General features: G+C 41.5%; 1 protein-coding gene across 1 annotated transcript in view; it reads left to right on the top strand.

Moving 5' to 3' along the window:
- Positions 1-8,844, top strand: part of Csnk2a1 (casein kinase 2 alpha 1) — a 45,572-nt gene extending 36,728 nt beyond the window's left edge. The window contains 5 exon segments of the mRNA XM_060383086.1: positions 1,900-2,000; positions 2,761-2,909; positions 4,321-4,407; positions 5,902-5,972; positions 5,974-8,844. Coding sequence (XP_060239069.1) covers positions 1,900-2,000; positions 2,761-2,909; positions 4,321-4,407; positions 5,902-5,972; positions 5,974-6,105 — 540 coding nt within the window. The 3' untranslated portion in view covers positions 6,106-8,844.
- Positions 8,845-18,365: the final 9,521 nt, after the last annotated feature.

The raw sequence follows: 18,365 nt of genomic DNA, 5'->3' as shown, positions 1-18,365 counted from the left end.
GCTACAGGGTGAGTTCTAAGCCAGCTTGAGCTACAATGTGTAAATAATTTAAAACCTGTCCAGATGGTTTTGTGGATATTTTAGTCCTAGCACCTGGGAGGCAAAAGGTATGTGGGCCTCTGAGTTCTAGGCCATGCAGGACTACACTGTGAAATTCTGTTTCAGTCTCTCCCCCTATTCAAATTACCCCAGGAACCCTGGGCATGGTTGCTCATGCCTTTAATCCCAGCACTCAGGAGGAAGAGGCGGCAGATCTCTGTGAGTTAAAGGCCAACTTGGTCTACACAGCAAGTTCCATGACAGTCAGAGCTACATAGATGAACCTGGCTCAAAAGTCCAAAAAAGAAAAAAAAAATTTTAAATGTAAAGTACAGTTGCCACACATGTGCATCTCACTCGTCACCCAGCTTGTAATATATAATAGCTGAGAATTCTTTACTTGTTCACCTGGCTTTACTGATCCTTGGATTAATATTTTGACAACAGCCAAGTTTAGCTACAACTCAGAGTCAATCTCAATCTCTCCCTTTCCCTTCCTCTCCCTCCCTCTCCCTTTCTTCTCCCCCACCCCTCACACAGACTCACATTGTCTTTATAGTGACTTGCTGCTGCTGCTTTGTAAAGAGAGCATGTAAAATGTCAGTAAAACACATGTACAGAGGTGGGAGCGACAGCTTACTTGCTAAGAGGGTTTGCTGCTCTTGCAGAAGACCTGGGTACACTTTCTAGCACCCACATCACTTCGCTCATAACCACCTATAATTCCGTTTTCGGGTGTTCATGATGTCCTCTTCTGGCCTCAGTGGAGTACAGCATGCATGTGGTGCGTACACATACATAAAATGTTTTTTTTTTTTAATCTTTTTCCAAAATATGAGGCAAGAGAGATGGGTCAGTGGTGAAAGCTCTTACTGATCTTGAGAGGACCTGGGTTCAGTTTCCAGCATCCATATGATGGCTCACAACCATTTATAACTTCAGTTCCAGGTGATCTAACTCAGTCTCTTGGACTCTGTGGGCTCTAGGCATGCATGTGGTACATAGACATACATGGAGACAAAACATCTATCCACATGAAATAAGAATCTTCTTTAGAAAAGAGAAAAACATTTTCTCCCATGTGTTGAATTATACTTAGTACTGCTGTGGCCATTTTCTCCACGTAAATTGAGTTTAGATGTGTATATTAATAGAAATGTTGCTGGTACTTTGAATATTTACTCATTGAAATTCAAGGAACCAAGAGAACCAGTGATATGCCAGGAAGGCATCAATGCGTTATTCCTTTTGGGTAACAGTGGACATTTTGTTTCATTTTTTTGAGACAGGGTTTCTCTATGTAATACTGGCTGTCCTGGAATTCAGAGATACTCCTGCTGGGATTAAAGGTGTGTGCCACCGACACCACCTAGCATAATGGATTTTATAAAGCCTTCCTTTAATTAAAGACAATCACCTGGAGTTTAAAGACTGCAGCTTTGTATCAAGTGCTGTGGAGGGCTGAGGGATACAGAGTGAAGAAGAACCCCTTTAGACAGCTCATTGCCTGTCCAGAGGCAAATCCAGCAATAAGTGTAGTAATGTCAGTGTGGAAGTGTGACAAGTTACACAAGAAGGGACATCATGATTTGAATTGTGATGAGGAAAAAAAGACCATCGGGCACATTTCATGGGGACAAAAAAAAAAAAAACAGGCAAAGTAGTTGCCTTTGTCTAACATTTTTAATTGAGTTGATTTAGGAATGTTATATGAACTTTACCCCTACTACACACCAAAATTTGAATTAAACATTAGTAATATTTATTTGTAGGGAATATCAATTTATTTAACTCATTTAGTTACTAATTTGATTATATAATATGTTTGTGGTGTGGATTTTTGTTTTTCTTCAATATTAGTTGGTGAGGATAGCCAAGGTTCTGGGAACAGAAGATTTATATGACTATATTGACAAATACAACATTGAGTTAGATCCACGTTTCAACGATATCTTGGGCAGGTAAGTCACCCCCAAACACTCTGCCCACACACAAAATTAATCTGTGTGTGGTTTTGGCATCTTGGATCCTGAAAATTGTCTTGTTCTCTTTGCCAGAAATGCTAAGGTATCTGGTTTGGTGCTTCAGGATGTTGTTGGAGCTCACTTGATAACATCGTATTGAATGACAATCCAAATTCATTCACATAGAAAAGTCTGGGTGTGAAGATTATAGTCAAGAGGTTCCTGTGAAGGGAATTGAAGTAAATGTAGGGTGAAAGTAGAAGACTAGAGTTAGATCAGACATCAAAATCTCTCCTAATCCAGTTTGTCTTCTTAAGTGGCAGGACTTCCTAAGGAAGGAATTAGACTGGTTTGCTGCCAGCTGCCAGGCAGGGCTGATGGAACAGAATAGGAAGACGCTGCCCGCTTCACGGGAGGATGTAGACTTTCTGATGCAGAGGCATTTGTTGTCTGCCAAGTGGCAGAATTACAAGAATGAAGATTGGTGAAGAGTACTAGGTGGCTCAGCCACCCGACTGCTGTACAAGAACATTAGCAATCTAAAAGTCACTTGAAGTATGTTTTTTCAAAGGGGGAAGACCCTGGTTTCTCCTGGATGCAATGCTGTCATTTCCAGTTGCCAATTACGTCTCTCTGTGGGTGTTATCCCTGTGTAGTACAGTGGTATACAAGACTGTTTCTTGGACTTTAGTGCTTTTTGGTTTGCTAGGCTTCTATACTTTGTGGCCCATTTCTCATTTCAAATTTTACCTTACAGACACTCTCGTAAGCGATGGGAACGCTTTGTCCACAGCGAAAACCAACACCTTGTCAGTCCTGAGGCCTTGGATTTTCTGGACAAGCTGCTGCGATATGACCACCAGTCCCGGCTCACTGCAAGAGAGGCCATGGAGCACCCTTATTTCTGTGAGTTTGGTTGTGTGGTCCTCCACTGCCCAAAAGACTATATGAGGCAGATGAAAAATTTATATTGTCAACAAGGTTCTGGACCAAGTGTTACAGATCAGATCTGGAATTCAGCTCCTATTAGTTTACCAAGAAGTTATTTCACCCATTCTGAATCTCATTTTCTTCAGATAAGGCACTGATAGCAGTTGCTGTGGGAAGAGGGCTGGGCATATAGGCAGTGCTAGAACACTTACCTAGTAACTGTGAGGCTTTCAGTCTAATCCACAGTTCTACCAACAAAAAGAAGGGTTCATGATGATGCTTTAATGAAATTTTATCATCTTCTAGACATGATGGTATGTGCCTATATTCTCTATACCTGGGAGACCTAGACAGGGGCTTTGCTTTAAGTGTCAAGTCAGACTGGGTTACATAGTAACTTCTAAGACAGGCTGGTTTATAAAGTAAGAATCTATCCAAAATAGGAAAAGAAGAAACTGTAGCAGAGATTCTTGTCTGTAGACACTTATTTTCCTACCAGTTCCCAGTGGCTAGTTTAACCTGGATGAATACAATAAGTCTTGATATTGATATGTCCTGGCTATACTAATCATTGGAGAGAGCCAGTGAGGTATATAAGTCTTACTATTGTCTAACCCATTATGGTTTATGGGTATATGGCCAACTATGCTTCTGTGAGTGAAATGATGCTCCCATCCACTCTAGTCTTGGAATGCTGTTTGTTCAACTTTGTATTGTTGCCTGAATAATGCAGTGATTTTCCAGTTAGTCTGATAGGCTCTTTCGGAGTCCTCTATAACTGAACACATAAGTTGATTGGAGTGGAGTAAAGTCTGTGGTTATAGCACTGTCCTACCCAGGCACTCAGTCTCCTGCTCTGGAATGATTCACTGATAATAGATTGCTGTCTTGGCGAGATTATATTGGATTGTCTCCACTAAACATTCATTTTACTGTCTTCATTTTTTTTAAAGATTTATTTATTTATTATGTATATAGTATTCCGCCTGAATGTATGCGTGCAAGCCAGAAGAGGGTACCAAATCTCATTGCAGATGGTTGTGAGCCATCATGTGGTTGCCGGAAATTGAACTTAAGACCTCTGGAAGAGCAACCAGTGCTCTTGACCTCTGAGCCATCTCTCCAGCCCCCTACTGTCTTCATTTTTAATTAGCTCTATAATGGATATTTACTCATCATCCTACCAATCCGTTCACACTTGGTTTTTAACTGCAGTTGTACAGGCCAGGTCGTTATGCTGTTTATTTGATTCAGTGTGAAGGTAGTTGCTTCTTTAAGTTCTAGAGTATAAATTAAAGGCAAAGATTGAAGGTAGCTATTCTTATTTTTCCCCAGCTAGTTTAGTGCATCAGGCAGAACAGAACCTAATCATACCTCTGTTTTCTAGACACTGTTGTGAAGGACCAGGCTCGAATGACTTCGTCTAATATGGCAGGGGCCAGTACACCTGTCAGCAGCGCCAATATGATGTCAGGTTGGTTGATTGGTTAATTCTCTTTTTATGGAGAAAATGGAGAGGAAAGTCACTGTTCTTCGTTTCAGTTCCCTCTTTGTGCCTGTTTTCTTGTATGCCTTTTTTTCTCTGTAAATGTTGGATGTGGGTAGACATGAGAACATTGGCGTGCGTTTGTGTGGAAACCAGAGGTCATCCTCAGAGGTGGTTGTTCAGGAGCCATCCACTTCGTTTCATTGTTGAGTTATTTTATGTATATGTCTTTACCTGAGTATGTGCATGTGCACCAGAAACCATGGGCTGGGGCCTACCGATTAGGTTAGGCTAACGGCCAGACAGCCCCAGAGATCTACCTAGCTGTCTCTTCCCCCGCCAACCCTAGGTTTACATGGGTGTTGGAGATCAAATATTGGTCAGTTGGTATATATCTGTACTGCTAAAAGCTCTGGGTATACTTATAGTGACACTCATTGCCTTGTAAGACACCACCAGTATCTCTCCTTCAAAATTCTAGTATTCCTACAGAAAATTTCTTGGAGAGGCTTGAATTCTCAACAAACCATGAAGAGCACAGAGATGTCTGTTTGTTTGTTGTGATTGGTTTTATAAAACAGGGTTTTATATAGCTCAAAGATAATTTTTCAGTCTTTTTATATTTTGAACCATGTACAGTAATTTCCCATATTCATGGTTTTAGTTACTCATGATCCAAAAATACTTTCTCTGCACTCTGTTTAGAGAAAGCATATTCATATAACCTTTGTTAGGCTTTTTTGTTATAACTAGTCTGTGACTATGCCTAATTTATAAATTAATCTTTATTGTAAGTATATGTATGTAGAAAAACAGACTATACATGTATATATATACGTATGTGTGTGTGTGTGGTGTTGGGTAGTTTTCATGGTTGTAGGCACTCTGAGGCCTTGGAACACATAGCCCACAGATGGGGGGGTGCCTTGTATTTGGAGAGAGTGTGTAAGAAGGAACTGGCTAATTGAGAGCAAACTAAAATGTAATTGTGATAGAAATGAAGAAACCAAATGGAAATAAATTCCCAAACACAGTCACCACTTAGAGGCAAGAATGTACCTTTCTCCACCAAATGGCCATTGTAGTTTGACAGTTAGCCAAAGTTGTGTGCTGTTCAGTGTGGTAGCAAGTGCCCACTCAGCTATTTAGTAAAACCTGAGTAAAAGTAGTGTTGTGGCCACATTTCAAATGCTTGCTCACCACATGTCTAGCCAGAGGTCACCCTTTGAGAAAGTGGGGTGCAGAGCATAGCCTTTGTACAGGGTGCCGGTGGTATCTGTGCATAATTGTCAGCTAGCTGCCTGCTAAATTCATTTATTAGAACTTATAATTTTAACTTGGATTTGTACAGTTTAAACTGAAGTGGGCAAAAATGTGACTAAGAAAGTCATAAAGATTATTATGTTAGTGTTTGGCGAAAATATGGCAAATTTGGTGACTACAGTTGGTGTCTGTGGCTTACTGTTTTCTCTCTTCTTTCAGGGATTTCTTCAGTGCCAACCCCTTCACCCCTTGGACCTCTGGCAGGCTCACCAGTGATTGCTGCTGCCAACTCCCTTGGGATACCTGTTCCAGCTGCCGCTGGCGCTCAGCAGTAATGACCCCCATCTATATCCTGATGCCCGAGCAGAGGTGGGGAAGTCCACCTTCTCCTTGACGCAGCTTGCGCCTGGTTGGGAGGGGTGAGAACACTGCAGAAGCACCGTGTCTGAACCGTTGCTTGTGGATTTAGTAGTTGAGTCATAAAAAAAAAAAAATTATAATAGGCTGATTTTCTTCTTTTTTTTCCTTTTTTTTTAATCTCTTTTTTTTATTTTTTTTTTTTTATTTTAACTTGGACTTTTCATAACTCAGGGGATTCCCTGAAAAAATTACCTGCAGGTGGAATATTTCATGGACAAAATTTTTTTTCTCCCCTTCCTTCCAAATTCAATTCATTACCACTAAAGAACAAAGATAAACTGGCCTCAGTCCCAGCTGCTGCGTTTGGGTGGAGATTTCTTCCCCTTCCCACATTACTCTCCCACATCATACACTCTTGGGAGTTGTATCTCATGCTGTTCTCCAGAGATCATAAAATATAGCTTATTAAGGGAGGTGGGAAGGGAAAAGGCAGAGAGGACCCAGTCCATCCTAAAACACTGTTCTACTGGTCATTTCATCACTTCTCTCCAGGACTGCGTCTGTGGTTTTCTGGCTCTGGTGGAGGTGGATCTGTCTCAGTTACATCAGAATGTTAAAAGTCTACCCAGCTTGCAGACAGATCCAAAAGTTTTTTTTCTTTTTCTTTTTTTTTTTTTTTTTTTTTTTTTTTTCTGAATGAATCATGTCTTATTCCTAACCCTCAGTCATTTTAATTTTAGGTTAGTTTAAATTTGTGGTACTTTCCCTTCCATGCTCCTACTTTGGTCTTTCCCTTTTCATCTCCTGACATGCTGTACTTCATAGCTAATAGGAGAGGGAAGGCAAAATCTTTTTGTTTTCTTTGACTTGGCCATTTTGAAGTCAGTTAGTTACTGGGCATAATTTATTGCTTTTTAAAAAAGAAATATTATCCATATAAATTTCATGCTAGCATTCTTAAGAGCTAACGGGTGATGTGGCCATACTGGGTTCATTTTAAGCTTTGTACCTTTTCCTCCTCCTTTCTTCTCCTTTTTTCACATGCCATCTTGTGAGGAAACCTGCTCTCAGAGTTGTAAGTGTATCTGAGAGGCAGCCACAGAGCCACCATCTCCAGTGAACCAGAAATGGTGACCTGTAATTGTGGGAAACTATCAGTTCTCCTGTTATGGCCCTGCCATCCCTTGCTGTGTGTATATATATAATACTTTGTCCTTCATATGTGAAAGATCCAGTGTTGGAATTCTTTGGTGTAAATAAACGTTTGGTTTTATTTATCAAGGTTAGATTTAAGTTCCCTGTGTAAAGGTCTCGCTGGGTGGGTGTCTCACATTCAAACCTGAAGCGACTACAGCCCATACCATGGAAGCTTCCCAAGGCCCTCATTTTTATACACCCCTTCATTCGACCCATGGTACTGGGCAGGGCAGAGAGGCCTTAAAAAAAAGCACCACAAGCCAAAGCGTCTCTGGGGATTAAGGATCCTTTGCCATAAAACTCATTCTGTGTCTCAGCATTGCAGGGATTGGGGATAGGAAAAGTTGCCAGTTTTGTGTGTTTGTGTGTGTATAAAGTGGACTTTCCACTGTAATCCAACCACCTAAGTTTATCAGGTGCTTCACTGAGGAAGCCTAGTTTTTTAAGCACAATAGCAAAACATCAGCTCTGTATTTTCTCCTGTTATTTCATTACAGTAGCTGCCTGTGGGGACTAGGAAAAAAATCTTCCAACATATTTTAAGGCCTAAACTCTTAGTTCCCCATTCTCCTACCTTTATAGATTCATAAGCCTTTCTCACCTGACATCATAGATAAAACATAATTGTTTGGGGAGTTGAATTTAATTAACTTACCTAACTTTGTAGCCCATCTTGGCTTTAGTAACTTTATCAAGGTGGTGGCTTTAGCGAAAGTAATGATGTAGAGGATGCTAATGCCTTTCTTAATGTTTCTCAACCATAGGGAGAGCTAAAAAGAAAACTTTCTGACTGCAGAGTGATTTTCTTCTTTTTGGCCACTTGCAGTGACTATTTATTGTACTTGATTCCTGTATGCCCTAGCGTGCTGTGAGGGTTACCATGTTGGATTTGAGCAGAGCTGAAAGCGCCAGGTGTACCAGAGATGCGGTTTGTGATTATGTTTGCACTGGATCGTGATTTGAAAAAGACACTTAGACTGATGATTTCTTTCTTTTGAGGTGGAGAGGAAGGTTGTAGATCAGGACTCCACACTCTTCTTACAGCTCAGAAATTGAGGTGTGTCTGAGGCTGGTGTGGACAGCTGCAGATAGCTGAGCCTCCTCACACTCATCAGATCTTTGCAAGAGCCGAGGGTGAATGCAGAGGACTCATAAGTGCCACCTAAGAGCCTTTTAAAACAAATAGAAGTTTTGAAGAAACAAGGAGTCACTGCAGAAATGTGGAGAGTTTTAAAAGACCTGAATGGGTAGGGATAGGGAGGGTCAGGGTTTACAGAGTAACAACTTCTGTGTTGTAAATTACCTCATCTGTACACCTTGTATTGGGACACTATTTCTCAGCACTTCCTGTGTCTGCATTGCTTAGATGACAGGAAATGGATGCCAATATAAAACAGCTGTGTTGGCAGTTACTCTGAAAGTATTTTTTAACTTTGTTTTGAAGTGTGCCCTTCCCCCTTTAAGTTTAAAGTCAGAATTCCCCTTCTTGATTTATGTTGTAATTGTATTGTAATTGGTATGACTAAGACATAACTGTGCTGGGAAGAAGTTGTGCCATGAAGGTCTTTAATTTTTTTTTAAATAAAAACATTTAAATAAATGAAATGTCCCTGCAGCCTGAGCAATATGCTTCTCCAACCGACACCGTGTTTAATAAAGGATGGCATAGTTTTCGTGTGATTTGAATACTGGGTTGGTGGAGATGTTAGGTGGGGGAAATTGATATTGGTGGAGGAACTCTGAAGTCTGAGAGTTTGAGCATTGAAGTACAGTGGAAGGGAGCCAGGTGTTTATTTTCACCCTGTCACACACATAGTGCACATCACATAATTCAAGAATTCATCTCATCTGTTACATGGGATTGAAGTGAGAATATATTTATGTCAAGTGCCTGGCATTTCCCTAATTCCTCTGGTCCTCTAATATGCAAGGTTGGTTCTTGGACTCCACTTGTCAGCAATTCACAGTAGTTTCCTTAGAGGCACTTCCCTCCTCAGGACCTCTGTGTTTTAACGAAGGACAAACTAAATGAGGCTTTGCTCACTGATGTTTAAAACTTCTGAGTGGTGCTTAAATTTAAAAGGTCTATGAAAACAACTTGTTTTAGAGGGAAAGTTTTTTATGAACAGTGTTATAATCCCTGTGGATAGTCAGCCTTGAAGATAGCTCAGCTATAGTGGCTATTTTGCAATCTTAGAGACCTGGACTGTGGAGCTGGTGAGCTTGTGGGAACATTCTAGGCAGCTTAAGTACATTCCACCATAAAGGGCGGACAAAGTGTATGAAGCAGGTAACTAACTGACTTACCAGTACCAGTTGAGTAACATCCTCACAAACAGACTAGAACCCATTTTGCTGGTATCCTAAATTTCTCATTTGCCTTAAATGTTCGCTGCATTACAACTCCAACTTTTTGGAGTTGAGATTACTGGGGATTGGGAAGTTAGGTTTGGATACAAGAAACTCTCATGTAGTGTAATTAGAATTGATGCTTTGAGCAAATCCTGAGAAATGTAGCTTTGTCATCACTGTCTACAAATTCCCACCAGCAGGTTTTCTGCCACACTTAGACATGGGCGTGAGTTCTTCATAGTCAGGCCCTTACCTGCCTTCCTGCTGCTGCTTCTCTCCGAAGTGCTGTAGTTTTAGAATGTCCCTACTTGTAGGTGGTTTGTGCTACAAGGGCTGACTTCTAGGACCATTTCTTTCCCTTTTGTTTTTGTTGTTTTGTTTTTTGAGAAAGGGTTTCTCTATGTACCCTGGCTGTCCTGGAACTCAAACTCAAAGATTACCTACCTTTGTCCCCTGAATGCTGGGGTTAAAGGCGTGTGCCATACTGCCCGCCCTAGAACCATTTCTTGGCTGAGGAAGAAATGAAATTAATCAAAAGCCTTTGTGGTGACATTTACTATTTTCCTCCGAAATGAAATCTGAAAACTTGTATCCTTGTGGCCCACTCATCTGAGGTTTCCTTGTTTCTACTGTTCCTTTCTCTTCATGCCACTTGAATTTTCCTTGTGTTATTTTGTTGATGTAGTTGTCTGTCCCTCACATGTCCAGGTCAGCTCCCTGGTGATCTTGTTTGTCTCACTAAAACTTTTTTTTTGTTTGTGTGTGGTTTTTTTGTTTTGTTTTTTGTTTTTTTGTTTGTTTGTTTGTTTGTTTTCTAAAATGTAGGTAGGCTAGTATCTCCCAGGAATGAAGAAGGCTGAATGAAATAAATAATGCTTGCTAAGTGCCTGGTTCCTCATTGCTGCTTCCATTCTTTTTTTCCCTTACACACACACACACACACACACACACATACACCATGACAAGGGGCATCTCAGAACCTTCTCAGGTTTGTAGTTGTAATGATAAGCCACAGACAAGACTGGATCAGGACAAAAAAAAAATGTTTATTTAATGAGCCCTAGTAAATAAATGACTAAAGACTAAGAAATAACCCCAACCAATTTAGCAGACCTAAACACAGAAATTTGGTTTGGGTTTGGGTTTTTTGAGGTAGGGTCTCTCTAGTTCTGGCTGTCTGGAACTAATACATAGACCATACTGGCCTTGAGCTAACAGAGCTACCTGCTTCTGCCTTAAATGCTGAGATTAAAAGTGAGCCACCATACCTGGCTCAGAAATCCTTTTTTAATACCTGTCTATAATAATATAAAATTCAAAATGTTCTCAAGATGAGCATCACAAGGTACTTGGGTTCTGGAGCCCATCTTAACATAGGCAAATATTTTATAGACTTTATAGCCTTTCTTTGACACTAGAAAATCTAACCACTTACAAAAAGTCACTAGCAGAACTGCAGGTGCCCTGCTTTTAAACAGTTCTCTCTGCTTCTGTGATTGGGTTATTTAACCTCTGAACCTTCACAAGTAAATTATTATTGTTAGACATTACCATCTTGGTGTATATTTTTTACATACCAGGATATAAGAAAATTTGTAACATTCAAAGAGCAGCCACCCAAGATGAATAGTCATTCCATTGGAACAGGACCCCTGTAAGACTGAAGTAAGCCAGACAGTGGTGGCACAGGTCTTTAATCCCAGCACTCAGGGGCTAGAGATCCTGAGTTCAAGGCCAAACTGGTCTACAACAGTGAGTTCCACACAGCCAGGCCTACAAAATAAAACCCTGTGGGTGGAAAGGTGGGAGAGTGAAGTTAAAAAAAAAAAAAGCAGCTCTTGGATAGCCCATATGTTCAGATTAGATGCTAAGTGTAAGTGTCCACCAAAGTTTTAGACTGTCGTGGACTTGGATCAGATGGTGGCTTCTTATCTATATAGCTGCATAGTATGTATAATGGCATTTCTAAAAAGGCTTGAGAACTCTGAAAAACAGTGTTCAGAAGGTATCAGTTAAGCTGGACAGGCGTTCACCAGCTTACCGTGCTTTCTGATTTTCCCAAAGCCCAGGACCACCCTTTTTCACTCCTCCCACTCTTTCCTCTGACTTTCTGTTACTCTGGCTATATAGTCAGTAGGGATTCTTCTTGACCACCAAGGAATAACCCTTGCCCTGAGCCCTCCACATAGGCTCTTCCAGAATGGCCAATTCGTTTCTTACAGGAGTGTACACAGGGATTGAAGATATCTTAATCAGCAGCATTTTTGCCTCAATAGTTTCACCTGAATTGTCTTGGCTTCACTAAGGGAAGGAAAGGGAGAAGGGAACAACAGTAGCTTCCTAAAACTGCCCCTTGAGTCTGACTCGGCTATACATAAAACATTTGTAGCAGAAGCTTGGATAGTGAACGTCTTATGAAAAGACCTAAATCCCTTATAATGTCTCATGTACTCAGTCCAAGCTGGCCTTCAGCTTTGAGGTGGTCTTGAACTTAACATCTTCCTGTTTCTACCTCCCACGTGCTGATATTAATCCCCTCCTCTTCCTCTTCACATCCCATTCTGTATACCTGTACCCATTTCTTTCCCTGTCATCCAGCAGGGGTCCATCTGGCCTTCTTTTCATGCTTGACTATCTTCACAAAGTTTATATACTTTAAACATTTATTTTTGATTATTCTTTGAGATAGGTTCTCCCTCTATAGCCCAGGTCGGCCTGGAACTTAAATTTGTAGCGTAGACAAACCTTGAACTGCCTGCAATTTTTTCTTAATTTGCCAGTGCTGAGATTACAGTTATTTGCATACTACTATACCTGGCCTGGGTTTATTCTGTGAGATGTCATTCAACAAATATGTTGGTGTTCTTGTACCTGGTCCTATTCTAAATGACTTGGAGCAAGGTTAGATACAAGCTATGTAGAAATGTCAAATAAGAAAGTGAGAATAATTTCCTAGGAAATATTGGGGATTGTAGCTCATTATTGAAGCCTCGCATGCTTAAGGCTCTGGGTTCTAATAAATGAATCAGTTGATTAATTATGTAGGAAAAATAGCGCTTTCTAGTCACCATGGTAGAAGGGTCTAATTTTTGTAGGCACTCACTCTAAATAGATAAAGCATACAGATAATACAATTTACTTTAAAAATAGAAGGCTCCTATTAAAGAAAGGAGAATTCCCACTTTTCTTAGGAAGATAGAATTTACCCTGAAGAACAAGTACATACTGAAGGCTAGATATAGGTGAGCCACAGAAGAAAGAGAGGGAGCACATCTTGGGGCCTTTCAAGGTAGAAACTGAAGCGGTCCCCTGATACTTGTAGAGTCTGCCTCTGGGGAAATATCTGGAAGAAAACAAAGTATTAACTAATCACCTCTGGAAAATGGGGTTACGATAGCACAGGAAGCTGTAATTGGAAAAACTGAACTGTTTCATGGCTTCTTTGTTTCCTGAGTGGTGTACACAGCTAAAGCTGTGCCTTCAAGCAGTCCCTGAGCCCCTTCTGCTTAGTCATAACAAACTGTCTTTCCCCACTTTTTGTCTTGCACCCACACAGCCTCTTAGGGCAAGTGGTCTCGACTAGCAGCGACAGGGTAAGCCTTAGCTGAGTTGGTTATCTCCCTTTGGATAAGGTTCATGTTTGTTTGAAATGGTTCCTTCAGAGTAACATGCTGAAACTAGCTACCCAGGCTGTGTTCTCCATGGTGGATTGCCGAAGCACAGAGGCCCTAATGAAGTCATACAGGTGTGTGCCACCCTGTTGCCCACGAGTCATCAAGCCCACCATCGATGAGACAAGGATGTATGCATGTGACGTTGAGAACCACTGGAAGAAATAAGGCAGAGGATATAGTCTTACAAGGCAGTGAAGCATCAAGACCCGCACTGCAGTCAACCATGCTCTCAGAGAAACCGAAGGCCCTTTATATACAGTGATCACTACCAAGGGAGCATTGTAGGTAATTTTAACCATTTGAAGTATCGTAAATCATATGCAGGCTGCATCTATAGTCATCCTTTGTCTCCAGGAAGGATTGGTTCTAGAACCACCACACGCCAGCTGCCAGAATCTGCCTAACCTAGAGCTCCTTCTGTAAAATGGCATTGTAGTTAATCTCATACATTTCTCACATACTTGTAAGTTACCTCTGTATAATGTCTAAATGCAATGTAAATGTCTTTGGCATAATTACTGTACTCTTGTTTTGTTTTGAGATGCGGTTTCTTGGTGTAGCCTTAGCTGTCCTGGAACTTGGCTCTGTAGATTAGACTGGAACTCAAAGAGATCCACCTGCCTCCTGAGGGCTGGCCTTAAAGATGTGCACCACCAGCGCCCAACAACTGAACTCTTATTTAGGAGAAAAATGACAGAAGTTGTCCTTGTTCAATCCAAAGCTAATATTTTTCTTTTAGAAGATTTTCAGTACTCAGTTTAGTGGATACAAAATAATCATAGAGGAATGAATATATATGAGAAACCGTGCTTTTTGTTCATTTTTAAAAGTTTATTCTTAATTGTGTTTGCGTGTGGGTATGTGTGCATAAATGTGGGCACCTGCGGAGGTATTGGATCCTCTGGAGCTGGAGTTGCAAGGGTTATGGGCCACCCAATATGGGGACTAGGAATTGACACCGCTTAACCATTGAGCCATCTCCGGCCTTATGTTTGTTTGTCAGGGTTTGAGCCCTTGCAGCAATCCTGCATCACTTTCCTGAGTGCAAGGAATTTTGCAAATGTGCAACTCTACACCTGACACAATTCTTGTTTTCTAACAATTGAAGTCAGTTCCGAGTTTGAGGGTTCCTGGCCAGAACAACATGAAGCTCTGCTGCACAGAGAGAGAGTCTACAGTCTAGGAGTGTTCTGTTTTGGGAGGAAATGGGTACATGTGTTTCTACTTTATAATTACTAGCTAAATAATAGGTTATAATTGGTTAAATTGTAAGAGATTCAAATGTTAAAAGCTTTTAAAAATAAAGTGGGAAAACCAACAAAAATGAGCAAGTTCTAAAAAAACAGGTTAAACATAACTTGAATCCATTACCGGGTCAGCTGTGAGGAGAATGTGGAGCTAGTGAAGACTGATCTGACCAAAATCAGAATGTCACAATAAAGAATTGGTGATGGGAACTGTGGGTGTGGTAGTGTCGGTAACAGGATAAGCTGTTTAGAAGCACGGAACACTTTATGAGAAATAATAGCTAAAATTGAAAAATAACATTTATTTATTTGGATTGTTTTGGCTTTTTATTGTTAACATAATAGAACTATGTACTTGTAACACTGTATTACTCTGGTTAAAACATAAACTAAATTTTAATAAATGGATATTTATTTTTAATACATTTTCCACCATGCCAGCTGCCAAAATTCCTTGAGCAGGCGACCATCCTAGTGTCTCAGTTGTCACAGCAACTGACCATCTCTTATGCCATCCTGTTCCTTGATTTCAGATTTGTCTCAAACTTTGCAGAGAACTCAATTCAAAAACATGTCTCTTGCTTGAAAGCTTATCAAAGTCTCCCAGTTGCAGTTGGTGCTATCTCCCACTATAATCTTCCCCTGCTTAGAGACTGTGCCCCAGTTGAAGGGTGGGAGAGATGACCAGCTTTCTTTTCTAGGGCTTAGGTAATTGACTGGTTAAGTTTTCTGGAGAGCAGAAAGAGAAGCATAAGGTAGAAGCAAGCTAGCCATTGAATGGCAACTAATATGAGCACGGGTGAAAGATCAGGAGGAGGGTCCTGGTATTGCAAGAGTTTACCTCTTTGCTGATGCTTAAAAAGTCTTTGAGAAGGGAGGAGCAACTACTGTGAGAGAGGGGCTCACTGTCCTTTGTCCCTCTGCACAAAAGGCCAAAACTGGAGGGTAGGGCACCAGATACTCACTCAACTGGAAGAAAGCAAAACCACCCCTCATCTGGAACAGAAATGCATACTGAATAGAACTCCAGCTACAGAAGGGCATAAGCACTAAGAAGGCCACACCTCAAGAACCAGGGACACCATGCCTGAAGACTGGACCAGGACAGTGCAACAGTACACTGACCTGATCCATCTAAGCTGCACTAAAGGCCTAGCAGAAGGAAAGGTGTGCATAACTGAAAATCCTACTGTCCTACATGACAGAAAATCTGCTGTCCTGCATGACAGATCAAACTTCTAACACTCTTTAAACAGACTTGCACAAATTAGACTGATGTCACACACTGACACTATCAGATAATAAATTAGAGGACATGATAGAGAATTTAACAAAAATCAACTTGGAAAGTCAAAGGTGTAGAGACAGGGTTGGGGTATAACTCAGTGGTAGTAATCCGCGCCCCCCCCCCCCGCCGCCATTCATAACTACCAGGACACTTATGACTTCCTGGAGGCACAGGAGATGACTCATGAGAGCTGGTTGAGGTGGCACATGCCTGTAATCCCAGCACTCAGGGAGGCAGAGGCAGGTGTATTCTGTGAGTTTGAGGCCAGCGTGGTGTACAACTGCCAGGGCTACACAGAGAAAACATGTCTCGAAAAACAAAACAAAAAGATAGCTCATCAGGTAAAGGCACCTGTTGCCAAAATTGAGTCTCACCCCAAGAGCTCATGGTGGAAAGAACCAGCTCCAGCCAGTGTCTGACATGCATACCACGAATAAGTAGAATTACCAGATTCTGGGTTTAAAAAAGAAAAAAGGGGCATTGACGTGGACCAGCTCATGCCCATACTGAGCAAGTCTAGTAGCCAGAGTTGGAATTCCCTGGATCCACATGAAGGAAGGAGAGAACCAACTTTCAGATTATCATCTGACCTCCACAGGCGCCCACACACCCTCTATACAGTAATAAGCCAGATGAGGTGGCACTCCTTTAATTCCAGTACCTAGAAGGCAGAGGCAGACTAAACTGCCAGGGCTACACACTGAGACCCTGTCCCAGCAAATTCAATACTAGGGTCTTGGAGAGATGGCTCAGTGGTTCTATGTGGCTGCTCTTGCAGAGGACCCTGTTGGTTCCCAGCGCCCACACAGCTTCTAGCAACTTCTGTTCCCGGGGATCAGAGAAAGTGCTAATGTAGAGTGACTTCATACATAGATATCACTAGTATAGCATATACTAGTGATTGCTGAGATGTTTCTTTCCTAGTTTCCTACATGTACTTTCACTTACTGAACCATCACCAGCCCTCCTTTCTGAATCTTAAGAATCCTCTCTCCAGGAGGAAATGTTACACTCAGTAACAGTCCGGTGTGAACAGCTACTTCTTTACCATGTTTCTCTTTCCCTCCCTGAGAGCCAGACTCTTCCTTATTTTGCCGTGGTGGAGAGAGCTGGCCTTAGCCCCAGAACGGCCACAAAGTTGGGCCATCATTTTATGGTGCTAGGTTAGAGAGGAGTCACTGGCTCCTACTGATCGCTACTGAAGGCAAAGACCCAGAACCTGGCTGCCTCACTGACCCACACAGTCATAGACGCTTTGACCCAAATAGCTTAAGTAGCTTATTCCCAGGTGGAATGACCTCATTCTTTGTATTTCCAAGTGGGATGACTTAGTTCTCTGTGAGCGCGAAGCATCCTTTACCTCCGTGACGATATGGAATAAAGAGGGGTCGGGCCGAACTTCCATTTAGTATTTATTGGCAATAGAATCAAATCTAGGACCCTGCCATGCTCTAGCACTGAGCTACCATCTCCAGCTCTTGATGTCATTAATTCAGTAATCACTGGATTACAGAATCTATGTAAATGTAATTCTTTAGATTCTTAGGAAGTTTTGTATAGTTTGGGGGGCCAGAGATGTAGCTCAGTTGCCACAGTGTTTCCCTATCATGCATGAAGTCCAGAGTTTTAAATTCTAGCACTCCATAAACTGGGCATGGTGGCAATGCTCTAATTCCAACGCTCAAGAGGATCAAAAATTCAAGGTCATCTGCAGTTACCAGCCAATTCAAAGCCGGCATGTCTTCAAATTTAAGAAAAGCAGGTGGAGGAATGGCTCAGTGGATAAGGTTGCTTATCAGCAAGTCTAATGACCTGAGTTGGATTTGATCCCCCGACTCCTGTGATGGAAAGAGAAAACCAACTCTGGCTTCATTGTCCCCTCCCTCCACACACAATAAATGTAATTAAAGGTATTTTTGTGTATGGATGTTTTGCTTGCATGTATATATGTGCACCATAGTCATGCCTGGAGACTAGAGGAGAGCATCAGGTCTTTTGGAACTGGAGTTAGTTGTGAGCCTCCATGTAGACGCTGGAAATCGAATCCTCTGCAAAAGCAGCAGTCAATATTGTAGAACTGCTGAGCCATTTTTCCACCCACTGCCAATATTATTATTTATTTGACAGTTAAATTATGTGGTCCTGACTGGCCTGGAATTCCCAGAGATCTACTTGTCTCTGCCTTGAGTGTTGGGATTAAAGGCATATACCACCATGCCTGGTCGTTAACAGATTATACTTGTGTTTCAGTGACAAATGTGTACTTAAATAATTTGGACTTAAATTTTGTTTTCGTCTTTTTGTTTGGTTGGTTTTTGAGACACGGTTTCTCTGTGTAGCTCTGGTTGTCCTGATACTCTGTAGACTAGTCTGGCCTCAAACTCACAGAGGTCTGCCTGTCTGCCTTCCAAGTCCTGGGATTAAAGACATGTGCCGCCGCCACCTAGCTAGATTTATGATTTTTAACCTGTAATCCCAGCACTCAGGGAGGCAGAGACAGGCCAATTGGGGGTGGGGGGAGCTTAATGTTAAGTTGTAACCTTAAGCCATATTAACACATTACAC

Source organism: Meriones unguiculatus, chromosome 4, assembly GCF_030254825.1.
Source record: "Meriones unguiculatus strain TT.TT164.6M chromosome 4, Bangor_MerUng_6.1, whole genome shotgun sequence".
Lineage (NCBI taxonomy): Eukaryota > Metazoa > Chordata > Mammalia > Rodentia > Muridae > Meriones > Meriones unguiculatus.
Note: the sequence above shows the minus strand (reverse complement) of the source record. Positions and strands in the feature narration are given on the sequence as shown.